The sequence below is a fragment of the Buceros rhinoceros genome, unplaced genomic scaffold, assembly GCF_000710305.1.
Source record: "Buceros rhinoceros silvestris isolate BGI_N320 unplaced genomic scaffold, ASM71030v1 scaffold26980, whole genome shotgun sequence".
In the NCBI taxonomy this organism is placed as follows: Eukaryota; Metazoa; Chordata; class Aves; order Bucerotiformes; family Bucerotidae; genus Buceros; species Buceros rhinoceros.
The window spans coordinates 60,601-60,870 of record NW_010392002.1 but is presented as its reverse complement, the minus strand read 5'-3'; the positions used below and the strand labels follow the sequence as shown (position 1 = coordinate 60,870).

Sequence of the window (270 nt, the reverse complement as noted above, 5' to 3'; positions counted from 1 at the left end):
GGAGCCTCGCTCGGCCGCAACAGGCGAGAAGCGTCGGGCCCGGGGGCCAAGCAAAACGGCGCCCAAATCCAAGGAGTTCATTGAGACCGAGTCTTCATCCTCGTCATCCTCCTCTGACTCAGGCTCTGAGTCAGAGCGGGAGGAGCGCCCACTGCCCAAAGCGCCAGCAGCAGCCGGGGCTGAGCTGCGCACCAAGGACGTGGGAACGGGTGCCGCCAGCAAGCCCCACGGCGGATGCAGTGCCTTTGGCTTCATTTACACACAGACGAA

The 270-nt window shown here is 64.1% G+C and overlaps 1 protein-coding gene across 1 annotated transcript in view; it reads left to right on the top strand.

Annotated features, from left to right (window-relative positions):
* Positions 1–4: 4 nt before the first annotated feature.
* AFF3 (AF4/FMR2 family, member 3) overlaps positions 5–270 on the top strand; it is a gene marked incomplete at its 5' end in the record, with an annotated part of 36,157 nt that continues 35,891 nt past the window's right edge. Inside the window, one exon of the mRNA XM_010143599.1 lies at positions 5–251. Within this exon, the coding sequence (XP_010141901.1) occupies positions 5–251 (247 nt within the window). The remainder of the gene's footprint in view (positions 252–270) is intronic.